At 36.2% G+C, this 20,001-nt stretch overlaps 1 protein-coding gene across 1 annotated transcript; it reads right to left on the bottom strand.

Moving 5' to 3' along the window:
* Nucleotides 1-2,901: 2,901 nt before the first annotated feature.
* On the bottom strand, nt 2,902-3,733 carry LOC126827944 (M-phase inducer phosphatase-like). Its single transcript, XM_050557526.1, has 3 exons — nt 3,399-3,733; nt 3,160-3,277; nt 2,902-3,045 (listed from the first exon to the last, which is right to left on the bottom strand). Exons 1-3 carry the CDS (start codon nt 3,731-3,733, stop codon nt 2,902-2,904), a joined length of 597 nt encoding a protein of 198 aa, XP_050413483.1.
* Nucleotides 3,734-20,001: the final 16,268 nt, after the last annotated feature.

A 20,001-nucleotide genomic window follows, 5' to 3' on the forward strand; every position in this document is an offset into this window, starting at 1 on the left:
AACCCAGGAAATTCTCGTATAAATTAAAAATGAAAGTTTTAATCCTTGTAAAACGTAATTTATTAGCATGTGATATAACCACACATAACAGAACAATATTATATACAATTCTATAGATATAATTATAACAACAACATTTTAAAAACTTTAACAAGATAAAAACAATTAATCACATTATCACAGATCAGCTTCTAGATAAATTATAACAACTAACAAGAAATCACAAAAACAAAGGTTAACAATTTAGTATGGCGACTGGGCGACTCGGCGCGACCGGCTGCGCTTTTCACCTGCTGTCCAGGACTTAGATCTGGTACGAAAATGGCGGAGATCACTCGAGTGGTCTTCGTGAAGCATTGGTAGATAAGCCTGGGGATTACATTGAGCCTAAAATATAAAAAATAAAGAGAACTTAAATTGTGTTTTCTTAAATATAATGTACAGAGACAACAATCAGTCTGTTTGTCATTACTTATTACATAGTTTATACATTAAATGTACATACCTTGTTACATTCGTAGAAAGCTTTATAACCTCCGTCTAAAAGATAAATTTCTGGATAATACAACTCTGGGTAACGATGACTGTTTTCTTTACGATCTAGACTTCTGAGCAATCTCATTCTGAAATAGAAAGTGAGAAAACATGAAATAATGGAAGATTTACAAAGTCCCGCTATTGGCATTTTCATTAGTATAGAAGTTTTATGTACGTTTATAATGAATAACTTGTGTGATAACTTACAATTTGGGACCTCTTTTTGATGAAAATTCACAATGAAAGACTAAAACTTGACGTTTGCATATAACATTCGCTCTCTGGTTCTCCAAAAAAGATCGAATTCCTTCCTCTGTAAATATATTCATAGCTCCTTGAATGTGACCGCCATCAAACTCGTAAGGGTAGCAACAGTCTATAATGGTATAATCTTGAGAATATTCTCCTTGCAGTAACCGACCCACGGTTTTAGATTCTATGGAAATGAGGTCGCTGTGTTTTCCATCAATTGTTGGTAAACTGTGCTGTGTACTTGCATCACCAATTAAACACGGCTCGCTTTCCATTCTTTCCAAAGCCATTTTAATATCCACCTAAAAGTATATAACAAATCATTTATTATTTAAAGTACATGCAATACAATTTCGTCATTAGAAACGTTTAAGAGAAATATACTTTTGTATACACGTATAGTATAAAAAAATTCATAGTATTTACCTGCTGATTAATCATGGTCCTTTTTGACGATTTGCATTCCTGGACGTCTTCTTCTCGTTTACGCTTGTATGAAAACAGTGACCTTTTTGCTTTTATCATTGGTGACCGCTGGCATGAAGTTGAATGTGAAACAGATTCGGGAGAACTACCAAAACCACTATCACTGGAATCTTCGTCATCGCTGAGAAAATCGAATCTGACTGGTTTAAAGGTGTTTACTGACATCATTTCCTGAAAAAAATAAAATCAGAATTGTTTCAAGTTGTACGATTTGGGAAGAAGAAAAACTTTATTTTCCATTTACTTCGTTGTTTCAAACAAAACCTTTCAATTACTTACGGTGGATTGTGGAGATCTTACTGGACTCTGAAAATTGTAAAAAGACATGTTTCTGTAGAAAATATTAGGTATGAGAGGAAATCTTGTAATGACATTTAAGGGCAAAATGGTCGCGTTTTATACAGCATAGAAGCCATGTTGTGAGCACAGCTCACAATGGATTTAGAAGCACCGCCTCCATGTTTTTACAACTTGATTCAATCAGTCTCGTTAATAAATTTACACGTTGGATGATTGAATCATTTGATTTGATCAGTGAGTTAGTGTTCAATCATATTAATGGTGAAACCACGTGCTTGTTTTCTTATGATATTACCCGAAATAAACTCATCTAAAGATCACAAGAGTTGTAACTCAATATTGTGACACCTTTAATCAGTTTCTGATTTATTTTGTTTAGTTTATAATCACAGATTTTCACATCACTATGTGATATAGAGAATAGCAAGTAAGATGATTCTGGGCGATATGTTATCACATAGAGGACTATATCCGGGCTACTTTAGTGCGTGTGTGAGGGAATTTTGCCCGGACATCGGAACTACAGCCTACTCATATATCGATTTCCAATTGCCAAGAGATCTTTTACGTGTACTCCAATGTACACGGGAACTCACTATTTCGCCCAATCCGAAACTTTCTCGGCCAAAACAGGGAACGAACACGGGACCTCCAGGTTAGCTAGTCAACGTCCTACTGACTGATCCACTGTGGCTGACCTCAAGGTTAGCGAGCCAACATCCTACTCACTGAACTACCGATTCTCCCATACAGTCGTGCGTGCGCACCTTAATCTCGATTTGACCACGTTCGTTATTCTGGGATTTTGTTAGGGTCAATGACCAAAGGGGCCTCCCTCGATGAAATTGGAGGCTTTGAAGTTGAACTGAGATAAGGTTTAATGTCATAATTTTATGCACAAACCTAGTTGTGAGGATTTAATAGCCCTATTTCCCATAGATTCGCTGTTTTTTTACGGCGAATGGTCAATCAACATTTTAACTGTTTATTCAAGTTCGAAATTGGAAGGATACCCTGACGGTTACAATTTGGCTAGAAATGTCACTCCCAGCGCCTAATTACATTCACCGCGTGACCACGTCTAACCCAGGAAATTCTCGTATAAATTAAAAATGAAAGTTTTAATCCTTGTAAAACGTAATTTATTAGCATGTGATATAACCACACATAACAGAACAATATTATATACAATTCTATAGATATAATTATAACAACAACATTTTAAAAACTTTAACAAGATAAAAACAATTAATCACATTATCACAGATCAGCTTCTAGATAAATTATAACAACTAACAAGAAATCACAAAAACAAAGGTTAACAATTTAGTATGGCGACTGGGCGACTCGGCGCGACCGGCTGCGCTTTTCACCTGCTGTCCAGGACTTAGATCTGGTACGAAAATGGCGGAGATCACTCGAGTGGTCTTCGTGAAGCATTGGTAGATAAGGCTGGGGATTACATTGAGCCTAAAATATAAAAAATAAAGAGAACTTAAATTGTGTTTTCTTAAATATAATGTACAGAGACAACAATCAGTCTGTCATTACTTTATACATAGTTTATACATTAAATGTACATACCTTGTTACATTCGTAGAAAGCTTTATAACCTCCGTCTAAAAGATAAATTTCTGGATAATACAACTCTGGGTAACGATGACTGTTTTCTTTACGATCTAGACTTCTGAGCAATCTCATTCTGAAATAGAAAGTGAGAAAACATGAAATAATGGAAGATTTACAAAGTCCCGCTATTGGCATTTTCATTAGTATAGAAGTTTTATGTACGTTTATAATGAATAACTTGTGTGATAACTTACAATTTGGGACCTCTTTTTGATGAAAATTCACAATGAAAGACTAAAACTTGACGTTTGCATATAACATTCGCTCTCTGGTTCTCCAAAAAAGATCGAATTCCTTCCTCTGTAAATATATTCATAGCTCCTTGAATGTGACCGCCATCAAACTCGTAAGGGTAGCGACAGTCTATAATGGTATAATCTTGAGAATATTCTCCTTGCAGTAACCGACCCACGGTTTTAGATTCTATGGAAATGAGGTCGCTGTGTTTTCCATCAATTGTTGGTAAACTGTGCTGTGTACTTGCATCACCAATTAAACACGGCTCGCTTTCCATTCTTTCCAAAGCCATTTTAATATCCACCTAAAAGTATATAACAAATCATTTATTATTTAAAGTACATGCAATACAATTTCGTCATTAGAAACGTTTAAGAGAAATATACTTTTGTATACACGTATAGTATAAAAAAATTCATAGTATTTACCTGCTGATTAATCATGGTCCTTTTTGACGATTTGCATTCCTGGACGTCTTCTTCTCGTTTACGCTTGTATGAAAACAGTGACCTTTTTGCTTTTATCATTGGTGACCGCTGGCATGAAGTTGAATGTGAAACAGATTCGGGAGAACTACCAAAACCACTATCACTGGAATCTTCGTCATCGCTGAGAAAATCGAATCTGACTGGTTTAAAGGTGTTTACTGACATCATTTCCTGAAAAAAATAAAATCAGAATTGTTTCAAGTTGTACGATTTGGGAAGAAAAAGAAGAAAAACTTTATTTTCCATTTACTTCGTTGTTTCAAACAAAACCTTTCAATTACTTACGGTGGATTGTGGAGATCTTACTGGACTCTAAAAATTGTAAAAAGACATGTTTCTGTAGAAAATATTAGGTATGAGAGGAAATCTTGTAATGACATTTAAGGGCAAAATGGTCGCGTTTTATACAGCATAGAAGCCATGTTGTGAGCACAGCTCACAATGGATTTAGAAGCACCGCCTCCATGTTTTTACAACTTGATTCAATCAGTCTCGTTAATAAATTTACACGTTGGATGATTGAATCATTTGATTTGATCAGTGAGTTAGTGTTCAATCATATTAATGGTGAAACCACGTGCTTGTTTTCTTATGATATTACCCGAAATAAACTCATCTAAAGATCACAAGAGTTGTAACTCAATATTGTGACACCTTTAATCAGTTTCTGATTTATTTTGTTTAGTTTATAATCACAGATTTTCACATCACTATGTGATATAGAGAATAGCAAGTAAGATGATTCTGGGCGATATGTTATCACATAGAGGACTATATCCGGGCTACTTTAGTGCGTGTGGGAGGAACGGGGAAGATTTTGGATACATCACATATTATATCATTACCGCCATCAATGAAATCAAATGGGGTTTAACGTCCCACTATTCACCAGACAATGAATATGCGTGAACAATTAATCGAGTCTCTACATACAACTAGTCACTTTATTTTAAATTTATTCATGAATATGTTGCGTGCGTTTAAATAGCATGAATAGCTTACAGTTTTTTTTATTTAAATACATTTCATTATAAATCAGGACAATTGATAGAAATCATGAACTTTCTCCCTGTTCATTACGATCACGCGGTCTGTCAACGTTGCAATTGTCATAGTAGCGACCCCAACGTTAAAAACTCCTGCATTCGGACGAATAATTTCAATAAAAATATACTGTTCCGCTGCGACTGGACTAATGAACTGTGATATGAGGGAATTTTGCCATCGGAACTACAGCCTACTCATATATCGATTTCCAATTGCCAAGAGATCTTTTACGTGTACTCCAATGTACACGGGAACTCACTATTTCGCCCAATCCGAAACTTTCTCGGCCAAAACAGGGAACGAACACGGGACCTCCAGGTTAGCTAGTCAACGTCCTACTGACTGATCCACTGTGGCTGACCTCAAGGTTAGCGAGCCAACATCCTACTCACTGAACTACCGATTCTCCCATACAGTCGTGCGTGCGCACCTTAATCTCGATTTGACCACGTTCGTTATTCTGGGATTTTGTTAGGGTCAATGACCAAAGGGGCCTCCCTCGATGAAATTGGGGGCTTTGAAGTTGAACTGAGATAAGGTTTAATGTCATAATTTTATGCACAAACCTAGTTGTGAGGATTTAATAGCCCTATTTCCCATAGATTCGCTGTTTTTTTTACGGCGAATTGGAAGGATACCCTGACGGTTACATTACATTCACCGCGTGACCACGTCTAACCCAGGAAATTCTCGTATAAATTAAAAATGAAAGTTTTAATCCTTGTAAAACGTAATTTATTAGCATGTGATATAACCACACATAACAGAACAATATTATATACAATTCTATAGATATAATTATAACAACAACATTTTAAAAACTTTAACAAGATAAAAACAATTAATCACATTATCACAGATCAGCTTCTAGATAAATTATAACAACTAACAAGAAATCACAAAAACAAAGGTTAACAATTTAGTATGGCGACTGGGCGACTCGGCGCGACCGGCTGCGCTTTTCACCTGCTGTCCAGGACTTAGATCTGGTACGAAAATGGCGGAGATCACTCGAGTGGTCTTCGTGAAGCATTGGTAGATAAGCCTGGGGATTACATTGAGCCTAAAATATAAAAAATAAAGAGAACTTAAATTGTGTTTTCTTAAATATAATGTACAGAGACAACAATCAGTCTGTTTGTCATTACTTATTACATAGTTTATACATTAAATGTACATACCTTGTTACATTCGTAGAAAGCTTTATAACCTCCGTCTAAAAGATAAATTTCTGGATAATACAACTCTGGGTAACGATGACTGTTTTCTTTACGATCTAGACTTCTGAGCAATCTCATTCTGAAATAGAAAGTGAGAAAACATGAAATAATGGAAGATTTACAAAGTCCCGCTATTGGCATTTTCATTAGTATAGAAGTTTTATGTACGTTTATAATGAATAACTTGTGTGATAACTTACAATTTGGGACCTCTTTTTGATGAAAATTCACAATGAAAGACTAAAACTTGACGTTTGCATATAACATTCGCTCTCTGGTTCTCCAAAAAAGATCGAATTCCTTCCTCTGTAAATATATTCATAGCTCCTTGAATGTGACCGCCATCAAACTCGTAAGGGTAGCGACAGTCTATAATGGTATAATCTTGAGAATATTCTCCTTGCAGTAACCGACCCACGGTTTTAGATTCTATGGAAATGAGGTCGCTGTGTTTTCCATCAATTGTTGGTAAACTGTGCTGTGTACTTGCATCACCAATTAAACACGGCTCGCTTTCCATTCTTTCCAAAGCCATTTTAATATCCACCTAAAAGTATATAACAAATCATTTATTATTTAAAGTACATGCAATACAATTTCGTCATTAGAAACGTTTAAGAGAAATATACTTTTGTATACACGTATAGTATAAAAAAATTCATAGTATTTACCTGCTGATTAATCATGGTCCTTTTTGACGATTTGCATTCCTGGACGTCTTCTTCTCGTTTACGCTTGTATGAAAACAGTGACCTTTTTGCTTTTATCATTGGTGACCGCTGGCATGAAGTTGAATGTGAAACAGATTCGGGAGAACTACCAAAACCACTATCACTGGAATCTTCGTCATCGCTGAGAAAATCGAATCTGACTGGTTTAAAGGTGTTTACTGACATCATTTCCTGAAAAAAATAAAATCAGAATTGTTTCAAGTTGTACGATTTGGGAAGAAAAAGAAGAAAAACTTTATTTTCCATTTACTTCGTTGTTTCAAACAAAACCTTTCAATTACTTACGGTGGATTGTGGAGATCTTACTTGACTCTGAAAATTGTAAAAAGACATGTTTCTGTAGAAAATATTAGGTATGAGAGGAAATCTTGTAATGACATTTAAGGGCAAAATGGTCGCGTTTTATACAGCATAGAAGCCATGTTGTGAGCACAGCTCACAATGGATTTAGAAGCACCGCCTCCATGTTTTTACAACTTGATTCAATCAGTCTCGTTAATAAATTTACACGTTGGATGATTGAATCATTTGATTTGATCAGTGAGTTAGTGTTCAATCATATTAATGGTGAAACCACGTGCTTGTTTTCTTATGATATTACCCGAAATAAACTCATCTAAAGATCACAAGAGTTGTAACTCAATATTGTGACACCTTTAATCAGTTTCTGATTTATTTTGTTTAGTTTATAATCACAGATTTTCACATCACTATGTGATATAGAGAATAGCAAGTAAGATGATTCTGGGCGATATGTTATCACATAGAGGACTATATCCGGGCTACTTTAGTGCGTGTGGGAGGAACGGGGAAGATTTTGGATACATCACATATTATATTATTACCGCCATCAATGAAATCAAATGGGGTTTAACGTCCCACTATTCACCAGACAATGAATATGCGTGAACAATTAATCGAGTCTCTACATACAACTAGTCACTTTATTTTAAATTTATTCATGAATATGTTGCGTGCGTTTAAATAGCATGAATAGCTTACAGTTTTTTTTATTTAAATACATTTCATTATAAATCAGGACAATTGATAGAAATCATGAACTTTCTCCCTGTTCATTACGATCACGCGGTCTGTCAACGTTGCAATTGTCATAGTAGCGACCCCAACGTTAAAAACTCCTGCATTCGGACGAATAATTTCAATAAAAATATACTGTTCCGCTGCGACTGGACTAATGAACTGTGATATGAGGGAATTTTGCCCGGACATCGGAACTACAGCCTACTCATATATCGATTTCCAATTGCCAAGAGATCTTTTACGTGTACTCCAATGTATGCACGGGAATAATAGAAGACGGACATCCTGCATACATTGTGCTATGGGGTATATTTTGCTAGGACAACCAAAACTGACATCGAATTCCAACTTTCAAGGGATATTTTACGTGTACGCCAATATGTACACGGGAACTCACTATTTCGCCCAATCCGAAACTTTCTCGGCCAAAACAGGGAACGAACACGGGACCTCCAGGTTAGCTAGTCAACGTCCTACTGACTGATCCACTGTGGCTGACCTCAAGGTTAGCGAGCCAACATCCTACTCACTGAACTACCGATTCTCCCATACAGTCGTGCGTGCGCACCTTAATCTCGATTTGACCACGTTCGTTATTCTGGGATTTTGTTAGGGTCAATGACCAAAGGGGCCTCCCTCGATGAAATTGGAGGCTTTGAAGTTGAACTGAGATAGGGTTTAATGTCATAATTTTATGCACAAACCGAGTTGTGAGGATTTAATAGCCCTATTTCCCATAGATTCGCTGTTTTTTTTACGGCGAATGGTCAATCAACATTTTAACCGTTTATTCAAGTTCGAAATTGGAAGGATACCCTGACGGTTACAATTTGGCTAGAAATGTCACTCCCAGCGCCTAATTACATTCACCGCGTGACCACGTCTAACCCAGGAAATTCTCGTATAAATTAAAAATGAAAGTTTTAATCCTTGTAAAACGTAATTTATAAGCGTGTGATATAACCACACATAACAGAACAATATTATATACAATTCTATAGATATAATTATAACAACAACATTTTAAAAACTTTAACAAGATAAAAACAATTAATCACATTATCACAGATCAGCTTCTAGATAAATTATAACAACTAACAAGAAATCACAAAAACAAAGGTTAACAATTTAGTATGGCGACTGGGCGACTCGGCGCGACCGGCTGCGCTTTTCACCTGCTGTCCAGGACTTAGATCTGGTACGAAAATGGCGGAGATCACTCGAGTGGTCTTCGTGAAGCATTGGTAGATAAGCCTGGGGATTACATTGAGCCTAAAATATAAAAAATAAAGAGAACTTAAATTGTGTTTTCTTAAATATAATGTACAGAGACAACAATCAGTCTGTTTGTCATTACTTTATACATAGTTTATACATTAAATGTACATACCTTGTTACATTCGTAGAAAGCTTTATAACCTCCGTCTAAAAGATAAATTTCTGGATAATACAACTCTGGGTAACGATGACTGTTTTCTTTACGATCTAGACTTCTGAGCAATCTCATTCTGAAATAGAAAGTGAGAAAACATGAAATAATGGAAGATTTACAAAGTCCCGCTATTGGCATTTTCATTAGTATAGAAGTTTTATGTACGTTTATAATGAATAACTTGTGTGATAACTTACAATTTGGGACCTCTTTTTGATGAAAATTCACAATGAAAGACTAAAACTTGACGTTTGCATATAACATTCGCTCTCTGGTTCTCCAAAAAAGATCGAATTCCTTCCTCTGTAAATATATTCATAGCTCCTTGAATGTGACCGCCATCAAACTCGTAAGGGTAGCGACAGTCTATAATGGTATAATCTTGAGAATATTCTCCTTGCAGTAACCGACCCACGGTTTTAGATTCTATGGAAATGAGGTCGCTGTGTTTTCCATCAATTGTTGGTAAACTGTGCTGTGTACTTGCATCACCAATTAAACACGGCTCGCTTTCCATTCTTTCCAAAGCCATTTTAATATCCACCTAAAAGTATATAACAAATCATTTATTATTTAAAGTACATGCAATACAATTTCGTCATTAGAAACGTTTAAGAGAAATATACTTTTGTATACACGTATAGTATAAAAAAATTCATAGTATTTACCTGCTGATTAATCATGGTCCTTTTTGACGATTTGCATTCCTGTACGTCTTCTTCTCGTTTACGCTTGTATGAAAACAGTGACCTTTTTGCTTTTATCATTGGTGACCGCTGGCATGAAGTTAAATGTGAAACAGATTCGGGAGAACTACCAAAACCACTATCACTGGAATCTTCGTCATCGCTGAGAAAATCGAATCTGACTGGTTTAAAGGTGTTTACTGACATCATTTCCTGAAGAAAATAAAATCAGAATTGTTTCAAGTTGTACGATTTGGGAAGAAAAAGAAGAAAAACGTTATTTTCCATTTACTTCGTTGTTTCAAACAAAACCTTTCAATTACTTACGGTGGATTGTGGAGATCTTACTGGACTCTGAAAATTGTAAAAAGATATGTTTCTGTAGAAAATATTAGGTATGAGAGGAAATCTTGTAATGACATTTAAGGGCAAAATGGTCGCGTTTTATACAGCATAGAAGCCATGTTGTGAGCACAGCTCACAATGGATTTAGAAGCACCGCCTCCATGTTTTTACAACTTGATTCAATCAGTCTCGTTAATAAATTTACACGTTGGATGATTGAATCATTTGATTTGATCAGTGAGTTAGTGTTCAATCATATTAATGGTGAAACCACGTGCTTGTTTTCTTATGATATTACCCGAAATAAACTCAACTCAAGATCACAAGAGTTGTAACTCAATATTGTGACACCTTTAATCAGTTTCTGATTTATTTTGTTTAGTTTATAATCACAGATTTTCACATCACTATGTGATATAGAGAATAGCAAGTAAGATGATTCTGGGCGATATGTTATCACATAGAGGACTATATCCGGGCTACTTTAGTGCGTGTGGGAGGAACGGGGAAGATTTTGGATACATCACATATTATATTATTACCGCCATCAATGAAATCAAATGGGGTTTAACGTCCCACTATTCACCAGACAATGAATATGCGTGAACAATTAATCGAGTCTCTACATACAACTAGTCACTTTATTTTAAATTTATTCATGAATATGTTGCGTGCGTTTAAATAGCATGAATAGCTTACAGTTTTTTTTATTTAAATACATTTCATTATAAATCAGGACAATTGATAGAAATCATGAACTTTCTCCCTGTTCATTACGATCACGCGGTCTGTCAACGTTGCAATTGTCATAGTAGCGACCCCAACGTTAAAAACTCCTGCATTCGGACGAATAATTTCAATAAAAATATACTGTTCCGCTGCGACTGGACTAATGAACTGTGATATGAGGGAATTTTGCCCGGACATCGGAACTACAGCCTACTCATATATCGATTTCCAATTGCCAAGAGATCTTTTACGTGTACTCCAATGTATGCACGGGAATAATAGAAGACGGACATCCTGCATACATTGTGCTATGGGGTATATTTTGCTAGGACAACCAAAACTGACATCGAATTCCAACTTTCAAGGGATATTTTACGTGTACGCCAATATGTACACGGGAACTCACTATTTCGCCCAATCCGAAACTTTCTCGGCCAAAACAGGGAACGAACACGGGACCTCCAGGTTAGCTAGTCAACGTCCTACTGACTGATCCACTGTGGCTGACCTCAAGGTTAGCGAGCCAACATCCTACTCACTGAACTACCGATTCTCCCATACAGTCGTGCGTGCGCACCTTAATCTCGATTTGACCACGTTCGTTATTCTGGGATTTTGTTAGGGTCAATGACCAAAGGGGCCTCCCTCGATGAAATTGGAGGCTTTGAAGTTGAACTGAGATAAGGTTTAATGTCATAATTTTATGCACAAACCGAGTTGTGAGGATTTAATAGCCCTATTTCCCATAGATTCGCTGTTTTTTTTACGGCGAATTGGAAGGATACCCTGACGGTTACAATTTGGCTAGAAATGTCACTCCCAGCGCCTAATTACATTCACCGCGTGACCACGTCTAACCCAGGAAATTCTCGTATAAATTAAAAATGAAAGTTTTAATCCTTGTAAAACGTAATTTATTAGCGTGTGATATAACCACACATAACAGAACAATATTATATACAATTCTATAGATATAATTATAACAACAACATTTTAAAAACTTTAACAAGATAAAAACAATTAATCACATTATCACAGATCAGCTTCTAGATAAATTATAACAACTAACAAGAAATCACAAAAACAAAGGTTAACAATTTAGTATGGCGACTGGGCGACTCGGCGCGACCGGCTGCGCTTTTCACCTGCTGTCCAGGACTTAGATCTGGTACGAAAATGGCGGAGATCACTCGAGTGGTCTTCGTGAAGCATTGGTAGATAAGCCTGGGGATTACATTGAGCCTAAAATATAAAAAATAAAGAGAACTTAAATTGTGTTTTCTTAAATATAATGTACAGAGACAACAATCAGTCTGTTTGTCATTACTTTATACATAGTTTATACATTAAATGTACATACCTTGTTACATTCGTAGAAAGCTTTATAACCTCCGTCTAAAAGATAAATTTCTGGATAATACAACTCTGGGTAACGATGACTATTTTCTTTACGATCTAGACTTCTGAGCAATCTCATTCTGAAATAGAAAGTGAGAAAACGTGAAATAATGGAAGATTTACAAAGTCCCGCTATTGGCATTTTCATTAGTATAGAAGTTTTATGTACGTTTATAATGTACGTCTTCTTCTCGTTTACGCTTGTATGAAAACAGTGACCTTTTTGCTTTTATCATTGGTGACCGCTGGCATGAAGTTGAATGTGAAACAGATTCGGGAGAACTACCAAAACCACTATCACTGGAATCTTCGTCATCGCTGAGAAAATCGAATCTGACTGGTTTAAAGGTGTTTACTGACATCATTTCCTGAAAAAAATAAAATCAGAATTGTTTTAAGTTGTACGATTTGGGAAGAAAAAGAAGAAAAACGTTATTTTCCATTTACTTCGTTGTTTCAAACAAAACCTTTCAATTACTTACGGTGGATTGTGGAGATCTTACTGGACTCTGAAAATTGTAAAAAGACATGTTTCTGTAGAAAATATTAGGTATGAGAGGAAATCTTGTAATGACATTTAAGGGCAAAATGGTCGCGTTTTATACAGCATAGAAGCCATGTTGTGAGCACAGCTCACAATGGATTTAGAAGCACCGCCTCCATGTTTTTACAACTTGATTCAATCAGTCTCGTTAATAAATTTACACGTTGGATGATTGAATCATTTGATTTGATCAGTGAGTTAGTGTTCAATCATATTAATGGTGAAACCACGTGCTTGTTTTCTTATGATATTACCCGAAAAAAACTCATCTAAAGATCACAAGAGTTGTAACTCAATATTGTGACACCTTTAATCAGTTTCTGATTTATTTTGTTTAGTTTATAATCACAGATTTTCACATCACTATGTGATATAGAGAATAGCAAGTAAGATGATTCTGGGCGATATGTTATCACATAGAGGACTATATCCGGGCTACTTTAGTGCGTGTGGGAGGAACGGGGAAGATTTTGGATACATCACATATTATATTATTACCGCCATCAATGAAATCAAATGGGGTTTAACGTCCCACTATTCACCAGACAATGAATATGCGTGAACAATTAATCGAGTCTCTACATACAACTAGTCACTTTATTTTAAATTTATTCATGAATATGTTGCGTGCGTTTAAATAGCATGAATAGCTTACAGTTTTTTTTATTTAAATACATTTCATTATAAATCAGGACAATTGATAGAAATCATGAACTTTCTCCCTGTTCATTACGATCACGCGGTCTGTCAACGTTGCAATTGTCATAGTAGCGACCCCAACGTTAAAAACTCCTGCATTCGGACGAATAATTTCAATAAAAATATACTGTTCCGCTGCGACTGGACAAATGAACTGTGATATGAGGGAATTTTGCCCGGACATCGGAACTACAGCCTACTCATATATCGATTTCCAATTGCCAAGAGATCTTTTACGTGTACTCCAATGTATGCACGGGAATAATAGAAGACGGACATCCTGCATACATTGTGCTATGGGGTATATTTTGCTAGGACAACCAAAACTGACATCGAATTCCAACTTTCAAGGGATATTTTACGTGTACGCCAATATGTACACGGGAACTCACTATTTCGCCCAATCCGAAACTTTCTCGGCCAAAACAGGGAACGAACACGGGACCTCCAGGTTAGCTAGTCAACGTCCTACTGACTGATCCACTGTGGCTGACCTCAAGGTTAGCGAGCCAACATCCTACTCACTGAACTACCGATTCTCCCATACAGTCGTGCGTGCGCACCTTAATCTCGATTTGACCACGTTCGTTATTCTGGGATTTTGTTAGGGTCAATGACCAAAGGGGCCTCCCTCGATGAAATTGGAGGCTTTGAAGTTGAACTGAGATAAGGTTTAATGTCATAATTTTATGCACAAACCTAGTTGTGAGGATTTAATAGCCCTATTTCCCATAGATTCGCTGTTTTTTTTACGGCGAATTGGAAGGATACCCTGACGGTTACAATTTGGCTAGAAATGTCACTCCCAGCGCCTAATTACATTCACCGCGTGACCACGTCTAACCCAGGAAATTCTCGTATAAATTAAAAATGAAAGTTTTAATCCTTGTAAAACGTAATTTATTAGCGTGTGATATAACCACACATAACAGAACAATATTATATACAATTCTATAGATATAATTATAACAACAACATTTTAAAAACTTTAACAAGATAAAAACAATTAATCACATTATCACAGATCAGCTTCTAGATAAATTATAACAACTAACAAGAAATCACAAAAACAAAGGTTAACAATTTAGTATGGCGACTGGGCGACTGGGCGCGACCGGCTGTGCTTTTCACCTGCTGTCCAGGACTTAGATCTGGTACGAAAATGGCGGAGATCACCCGAGTGGTCTTCGTGAAGCATTGGTAGATAAGCCTGGGGATTACATTGAGCCTAAAATATAAAAAATAAAGAGAACTTAAATTGTGTTTTCTTAAATATAATGTACAGAGACAACAATCAGTCTGTTTGTCATTACTTTATACATAGTTTATACATTAAATGTACATACCTTGTTACATTCGTAGAAAGCTTTATAACCTCCGTCTAAAAGATAAATTTCTGGATAATACAACTCTGGGTAACGATGACTATTTTCTTTACGATCTAGACTTCTGAGCAATCTCATTCTGAAATAGAAAGTGAGAAAACATGAAATAATGGAAGATTTACAAAGTCCCGCTATTGGCATTTTCATTAGTATAGAAGTTTTATGTACGTTTATAATGAATAACTTGTGTGATAACTTACAATTTGGGACCTCTTTTTGATGAAAATTCACAATGAAAGACTAAAACTTGACGTTTGCATATAACATTCGCTCTCTGGTTCTCCAAAAAAGATCGAATTCCTTCCTCTGTAAATATATTCATAGCTCCTTGAATGTGACCGCCATCAAACTCGTAAGGGTAGCGACAGTCTATAATGGTATAATCTTGAGAATATTCTCCTTGCAGTAACCGACCCACGGTTTTAGATTCTATGGAAATGAGGTCGCTGTGTTTTCCATCAATTGTTGGTAACCTGTGCTGTGTACTTGCATCACCAATTAAACACGGCTCGCTTTCCATTCTTTCCAAAGCCATTTTAATATCCACCTAAAAGTATATAACAAATCATTTATTATTTAAAGTACATGCAATACAATTTCGTCATTAGAAACGTTTAAGAGAAATATACTTTTGTATACACGTATAGTATAAAAAAATTCATAGTATTTACCTGCTGATTAATCATGGTCCTTTTTGACGATTTGCATTCCTGGACGTCTTCTTCTCGTTTACGCTTGTATGAAAACAGTGACCTTTTTGCTTTTATCATTGGTGACCGCTGGCATGAAGTTGAATGTGAAACAGATTCGGGAGAACTACCAAAACCACTATCACTGGAATCTTCGTCATCGCTGAGAAAATCGAATCTGACTGGTTTAAAGGTGTTTACTGACATCATTTCCTGAAAAAAATAAAATCAGAATTGTTTTAAGTTGTACGATTTGGGAAGAAAAAGAAGAAAAACGTTATTTTCCATTTACTTCGTTGTTTCAAACAAAACCTTTCAATTACTTACGGTGGATTGTGGAGATCTTACTGGACTCTGAAAATTGTAAAAAGACATGTTTCTGTAGAAAATATTAGGTATGAGAGGAAATCTTGTAATGACATTTAAGGGCAAAATGGTCGCGTTTTATACAGCATAGAAGCCATGTTGTGAGCACAGCTCACAATGGATTTAGAAGCACCGCCTCCATGTTTTTACAACTTGATTCAATCAGTCTCGTTAATAAATTTACACGTTGGATGATTGAATCATTTGATTTGATCAGTGAGTTAGTGTTCAATCATATTAATGGTGAAACCACGTGCTTGTTTTCTTATGATATTACCCGAAAAAAACTCATCTAAAGATCACAAGAGTTGTAACTCAATATTGTGACACCTTTAATCAGTTTCTGATTTATTTTGTTTAGTTTATAATCACAGATTTTCACATCACTATGTGATATAGAGAATAGCAAGTAAGATGATTCTGGGCGATATGTTATCACATAGAGGACTATATCCGGGCTACTTTAGTGCGTGTGGGAGGAACGGGGAAGATTTTGGATACATCACATATTATATTATTACCGCCATCAATGAAATCAAATGGGGTTTAACGTCCCACTATTCACCAGACAATGAATATGCGTGAACAATTAATCGAGTCTCTACATACAACTAGTCACTTTATTTTAAATTTATTCATGAATATGTTGCGTGCGTTTAAATAGCATGAATAGCTTACAGTTTTTTTTATTTAAATACATTTCATTATAAATCAGGACAATTGATAGAAATCATGAACTTTCTCCCTGTTCATTACGATCACGCGGTCTGTCAACGTTGCAATTGTCATAGTAGCGACCCCAACGTTAAAAACTCCTGCATTCGGACGAATAATTTCAATAAAAATATACTGTTCCGCTGCGACTGGACAAATGAACTGTGATATGAGGGAATTTTGCCCGGACATCGGAACTACAGCCTACTCATATATCGATTTCCAATTGCCAAGAGATCTTTTACGTGTACTCCAATGTATGCACGGGAATAATAGAAGACGGACATCCTGCATACATTGTGCTATGGGGTATATTTTGCTAGGACAACCAAAACTGACATCGAATTCCAACTTTCAAGGGATATTTTACGTGTACGCCAATATGTACACGGGAACTCACTATTTCGCCCAATCCGAAACTTTCTCGGCCAAAACAGGGAACGAACACGGGACCTCCAGGTTAGCTAGTCAACGTCCTACTGACTGATCCACTGTGGCTGACCTCAAGGTTAGCGAGCCAACATCCTACTCACTGAACTACCGATTCTCCCATACAGTCGTGCGTGCGCACCTTAATCTCGATTTGACCACGTTCGTTATTCTGGGATTTTGTTAGGGTCAATGACCAAAGGGGCCTCCCTCGATGAAATTGGAGGCTTTGAAGTTGAACTGAGATAAGGTTTAATGTCATAATTTTATGCACAAACCTAGTTGTGAGGATTTAATAGCCCTATTTCCCATAGATTCGCTGTTTTTTTTTACGGCGAATTGGAAGGATATCCTGACGGTTACAATTTGGCTAGAAATGTCACTCCCAGCGCCTAATTACATTCACCGCGTGACCACGTCTAACCCAGGAAATTCTCGTATAAATTAAAAATGAAAGTTTTAATCCTTGTAAAACGTAATTTATTAGCGTGTGATATAACCACACATAACAGAACAATATTATATACAATTCTATAGATATAATTATAACAACAACATTTTAAAAACTTTAACAAGATAAAAACAATTAATCACATTATCACAGATCAGCTTCTAGATAAATTATAACAACTAACAAGAAATCACAAAAACAAAGGTTAACAATTTAGTATGGCGACTGGGCGACTCGGCGCGACCGGCTGCGCTTTTCACCTGCTGTCCAGGACTTAGATCTGGTACGAAAATGGCGGAGATCACTCGAGTGGTCTTCGTGAAGCATTGGTAGATAAGGCTGGGGATTACATTGAGCCTAAAATATAAAAAATAAAGAGAACTTAAATTGTGTTTTCTTAAATATAATGTACAGAGACAACAATCAGTCTGTTTGTCATTACTTTATACATAGTTTATACATTAAATGTACATACCTTGTTACATTCGTAGAAAGCTTTATAACCTCCGTCTAAAAGATAAATTTCTGGATAATACAACTCTGGGTAACGATGACTGTTTTCTTTACGATCTAGACTTCTGAGCAATCTCATTCTGAAATAGAAAGTGAGAAAACATGAAATAATGGAAAAAATAAAATCAGAATTGTTTCAAGTTGTACGATTTGGGAAGAAAAAGAAGAAAAACGTTATTTTCCATTTACTTCGTTGTTTCAAACAAAACCTTTCAATTACTTACGGTGGATTGTGGAGATCTTACTGGACTCTGAAAATTGTAAAAAGATATGTTTCTGTAGAAAATATTAGGTATGAGAGGAAATCTTGTAATGACATTTAAGGGCAAAATGGTCGCGTTTTATACAGCATAGAAGCCATGTTGTGAGCACAGCTCACAATGGATTTAGAAGCACCGCCTCCATGTTTTTACAACTTGATTCAATCAGTCTCGTTAATAAATTTACACGTTGGATGATTGAATCATTTGATTTGATCAGTGAGTTAGTGTTCAATCATATTAATGGTGAAACCACGTGCTTGTTTTCTTATGATATTACCCGAAATAAACTCATCTAAAGATCACAAGAGTTGTAACTCAATATTGTGACACCTTTAATCAGTTTCTGATTTATTTTGTTTAGTTTATAATCACAGATTTTCACATCACTATGTGATATAGAGAATAGCAAGTAAGATGATTCTGGGCGATATGTTATCACATAGAGGACTATATCCGGGCTACTTTAGTGCGTGTGGGAGGAACGGGGAAGATTTTGGATACATCACATATTATATTATTACCGCCATCAATGAAATCAAATGGGGTTTAACGTCCCACTATTCACCAGACAATGAATATGCGTGAACAATTAATCGAGTCTCTACATACAACTAGTCACTTTATTTTAAATTTATTCATGAATATGTTGCGTGCGTTTAAATAGCATGAATAGCTTACAGTTTTTTTTATTTAAATACATTTCATTATAAATCAGGACAATTGATAGAAATCATGAACTTTCTCCCTGTTCATTACGATCACGCGGTCTGTCAACGTTGCAATTGTCATAGTAGCGACCCCAACGTTAAAAACTCCTGCATTCGGACGAATAATTTCAATAAAAATATACTGTTCCGCTGCGACTGGACTAATGAACTGTGATATGAGGGAATTTTGCCCGGACATCGGAACTACAGCCTACTCATATATCGATTTCCAATTGCCAAGAGATCTTTTACGTGTACTCCAATGTATGCACGGGAATAATAGAAGACGGACATCCTGCATACATTGTGCTATGGGGTATATTTTGCTAGGACAACCAAAACTGACATCGAATTCCAACTTTCAAGGGATATTTTACGTGTACGCCAATATGTACACGGGAACTCACTATTTCGCCCAATCCGAAACTTTCTCGGCCAAAACAGGGAACGAACACGGGACCTCCAGGTTAGCTAGTCAACGTCCTACTGACTGATCCACTGTGGCTGACCTCAAGGTTAGCGAGCCAACATCCTACTCACTGAACTACCGATTCTCCCATACAGTGCGCACCTTAATCTCGATTTGACCACGTTCGTTATTCTGGGATTTTGTTAGGGTCAATGACCAAAGGGGCCTCCCTCGATGAAATTGGAGGCTTTGAAGTTGAACTGAGATAAGGTTT

Source organism: Patella vulgata, chromosome 7, assembly GCF_932274485.2.
Source record: "Patella vulgata chromosome 7, xgPatVulg1.2, whole genome shotgun sequence".
NCBI classification, from domain to species: Eukaryota; Metazoa; Mollusca; class Gastropoda; family Patellidae; genus Patella; species Patella vulgata.